General features: G+C 36.2%; 1 protein-coding gene across 1 annotated transcript; it reads right to left on the reverse strand.

Annotated features, from left to right (window-relative positions):
• Window positions 1–2362: 2362 nt before the first annotated feature.
• Window positions 2363–3298, reverse strand: LOC133665265 (olfactory receptor 10J4-like). The gene has a single exon (XM_062070517.1). It carries the CDS (start codon window positions 3296–3298, stop codon window positions 2363–2365), a length of 936 nt encoding a protein of 311 aa, XP_061926501.1.
• Between the last annotated feature and the right edge of the window lie 230 nt (window positions 3299–3528).

Below are 3528 nucleotides of genomic sequence, written 5' to 3' on the forward strand. Positions count from 1 at the left end.
AACTGGTACTTGAATGGAATTAAATGCATAAAAGACATGTTTGTCGAGGACAGTCTTGCATCATTTGAGCAATTGCGAATCAAATTCAAATTGTCCCAATTCAGTTGGTTTTGCTATTTGCAGGCAAAAAAATGTATTAAAGAGAACATTTCAAAGTCTCAGCTGGTAAATGAAAAAACACCCTCTCTTAGAATTACTAAATTTATCACCCACAAGTAAAAAGCTTATCGCCAAATTTGCCAGCTGCTTCATTATGCCCATGACATCAGCAGACGGTGTTAAAAGAGCCTGGGAACAGGAAGTAAGAACAACAATACCCAAACAGCAATGGGAACGGACACTCTCTCAAATTCACAATTGCTCAATTAACAGCAGACTTAGGCTCATACAGTTTAAAGTGATTCATCCTTTTTACTTATTACACAAATGTTATCCTGATACATCTCCACTTTGTGATAAATGTGAAGGATCATTGTCTCATTCCTTTTGGGAATGTCCAATTATTCAATCATTTTGGTCCAGCATTTTCTTTTTTTACTCGGGGGTATATCAGAGAAAACTTGTCCCTGACAGGGATATCATCTTATTTGGGTGGTCTTCAGAAACACAAAAACTTCCAAAATATATTACAGCCGACCCAGAATCCAGAAACATGTGTGCAGCACTGGATGAAAGATGCAATGGTCTGTCAGAAGCCCAGAAACTCACTGACCTTTTATACACACACATTAATTACAAACAAACATGTCACAGGTGAGGATTGGAACCTTGATTAGCCATTCAAACCTGTTTGTGTCAACTTTTGTGCATGTTATCAGGTCAAAGTCACTGGGGTATGTAAACTTTTGATCAGGGTCATTTGGGTACTTTCTTTTGTCATTTTGATTTAAAAAGAGTAAACACAGTTGTTTGCCAATAAATAGCTTCACACAACCATTAAGCATGAGTGGGAGAAAGGTTTTTGTGTTATCATTCATATTCTCTGAAGAATGGCCAAGAAATCATAAATTCTCCCAGGATATGTAAACTATATATATATATATATATATATATATATATATATATATATATATATATATATATATATATATATATATATATATGTATGTATGAAAGACTTAATATGTATATATGTATATGTATAAGAAAACCCCAGACACCATCTTTGTAGTAATTTTTCTCCTGCGTGGACTTCCGTCTTCCTTTACAATGAGTGAAGCTGCAGGAAACCTTGTGTCTGCAATTGTAAATAATTTAGTTTTTAAGTTTTGTGTTTCTTGTAGAATCTATATAAAGTAATATACATTAGCCTATTGTTAAAATAATGAAAAAAAACATCATTAAATATATTTGTTTTATTGTATTGTTACATTAATAGCTGTTGTATTATTATAGGATGGCTTGTTAAACATTTCATAGGATTTTCAGAGGGAGGAAAAACCAAGACATTTAATATAAAATGTAAAATAAATAAATACATAAAAAGAATAAGAAAAAAAATGGTTAAAAGCCATCGTCCCGGGGAGCATTTCATTTCGTCCCGTGCATTTTTTTTTATTGTCCCCCGGACGACGGGACTACGTTAATCTCAAGCCCTGGAAGTTACATTTTATTGTTTGCATTATTTGTTTCAGCATTGCACTTTGAAGATGTTCCCTCAGCTCTTTGACAGCTTTGGCTCGTTTTCAGATCAGCTAAGTCTTTCTTATTTACAGTATATATAAACCTTTCTCATTTCTATTCAGACTTCCATATATATTTAATTTCCTTAACGGCTTGCCATAATATATATATATATATATATATATATATATATATATATATATATATATATATATATATATATATATATATATATATATATATATATATATATATATGAATATATTATATACAAGCCAAATTATCCCGATCCAGATATTACTTTAATTCAAGTAATTAAGTAATATTTCCAGGGCTTGAATTTACAACCATTTTAGTCACATATGTGCCCAAAATGTAATCTGTGCAACTTCAAAATATTTGGGAACAAACAATTATTGTATTGTGAGCTAAAGTGGTGGCATTAGCCTCTATGTTGTGAAGTAATAACATAAAGGCTAATGCCATGACTTTCATTGTGTTTCAGTGTCTCTTGAAGGATCATGCAAGTCATTGTTTCTTGTTGATGCTGTAAACAAAATGTCACCATGTTTGTTGTTGTACTGAACACAGGTTGAAAATAAACCCACTGAAATAATAATAATAACAATGAATCATTTCTAAGTCTTTGTTAGCCGTTTGTGAAGTTTTGTGCTCGTGCGCTACGTTCGCTCGCATCCTGTGCATCTCCTGGGGGCTAAGCCCCCCCTGTCCTTAAAAGCTAGTGACGCCCCTGCTTCACCAGTCGATAAAACAATTTCCTGATGTGTTTCCAGATTTCCTTCATTTTCACTCCATAAATGATGGGATTGAAAAGAGGATTATACACAAGTATTTGTAAAGCCATTATTAAACGAACAATGCTTGGAAGATCCGACTCCAGTCGGGCGATGATGACGTCAAATAAACCTAAACAAGAGAAGCTGAACAAAACCATCAGGTGAGGTAAACAGGTCTCTGCCGCTTTTTTCCGGACTTTTACGCACCTGTGATAAGTTACTATAAATATCTTTACGTAGGTGAAAAGGATGAAGATCACAGGAGCAACAACAAGATTCATCATGATGAACAAACCATAGAAGGTGAGGAATGTTGATTTCACACAGTGAAGCTTAAGAATTGTGTTGTTACAAAAAATGCCCGTTGTTGTGAAGTCGCAGAGTTTCTGTTTGGAATTAAACACGGTTGCCACGACGACCTCACATGCGGGCAGAAACCAGGCCAAAGTCAAGAGGACAACGACGCTTCTCCTCCCCATGACAGTTGGATACTGCAGAGGTCTGCAGATCGACACGAACCTGTCGTAAGACATGGCTGACAACAGTAGGAAGTCTGAAAGGCCGAAAGAATAATAGAGGAAATATTGAAACATGCAAGCGGAATGAACAACGATCTGTTTGGGGGATAAGACATCAATGAAAAGTTTGGGGTAGAGAACAGTGCTAAAGATAACAGAGTTGAGTGACAGAGCTGCGATGAAAATGTACATAGGTTCATGAAGGTTCCTGTGGATCCAGATGAGACATATAATGGTGCAGTTAGTGCAGAGGATGAGGGTATATACTGTCAACAAGAGCACAAAGTACAGATATCTATACTTAACCATCTCTACAAAGCCACCGAGGTGTATAAATGTTCCGTTCAATTCAGCATCCATGACACCACACAGAAAAATAGTCAAGTGGAGTCGGCGAGCAGAATTGTTCGCCCTCCTCGGATCTCATCGAGTCCTCAGGGTGATGTTGACGGAACTTGCTGTGAGCAGTCAATGCTGACAAGACTAAGAAGTTCTACCTGATAAAGATGACCGGCAGGATGAAGACGGCCTGTGATTGGCCTCCAAGTTGAGGAGGCGTTCTCCTCTTTTACTTCGTAACCCTCCCAAGA

Source organism: Entelurus aequoreus, linkage group LG14 (assembly GCF_033978785.1).
Source record: "Entelurus aequoreus isolate RoL-2023_Sb linkage group LG14, RoL_Eaeq_v1.1, whole genome shotgun sequence".
Taxonomy (NCBI): domain Eukaryota; kingdom Metazoa; phylum Chordata; class Actinopteri; order Syngnathiformes; family Syngnathidae; genus Entelurus; species Entelurus aequoreus.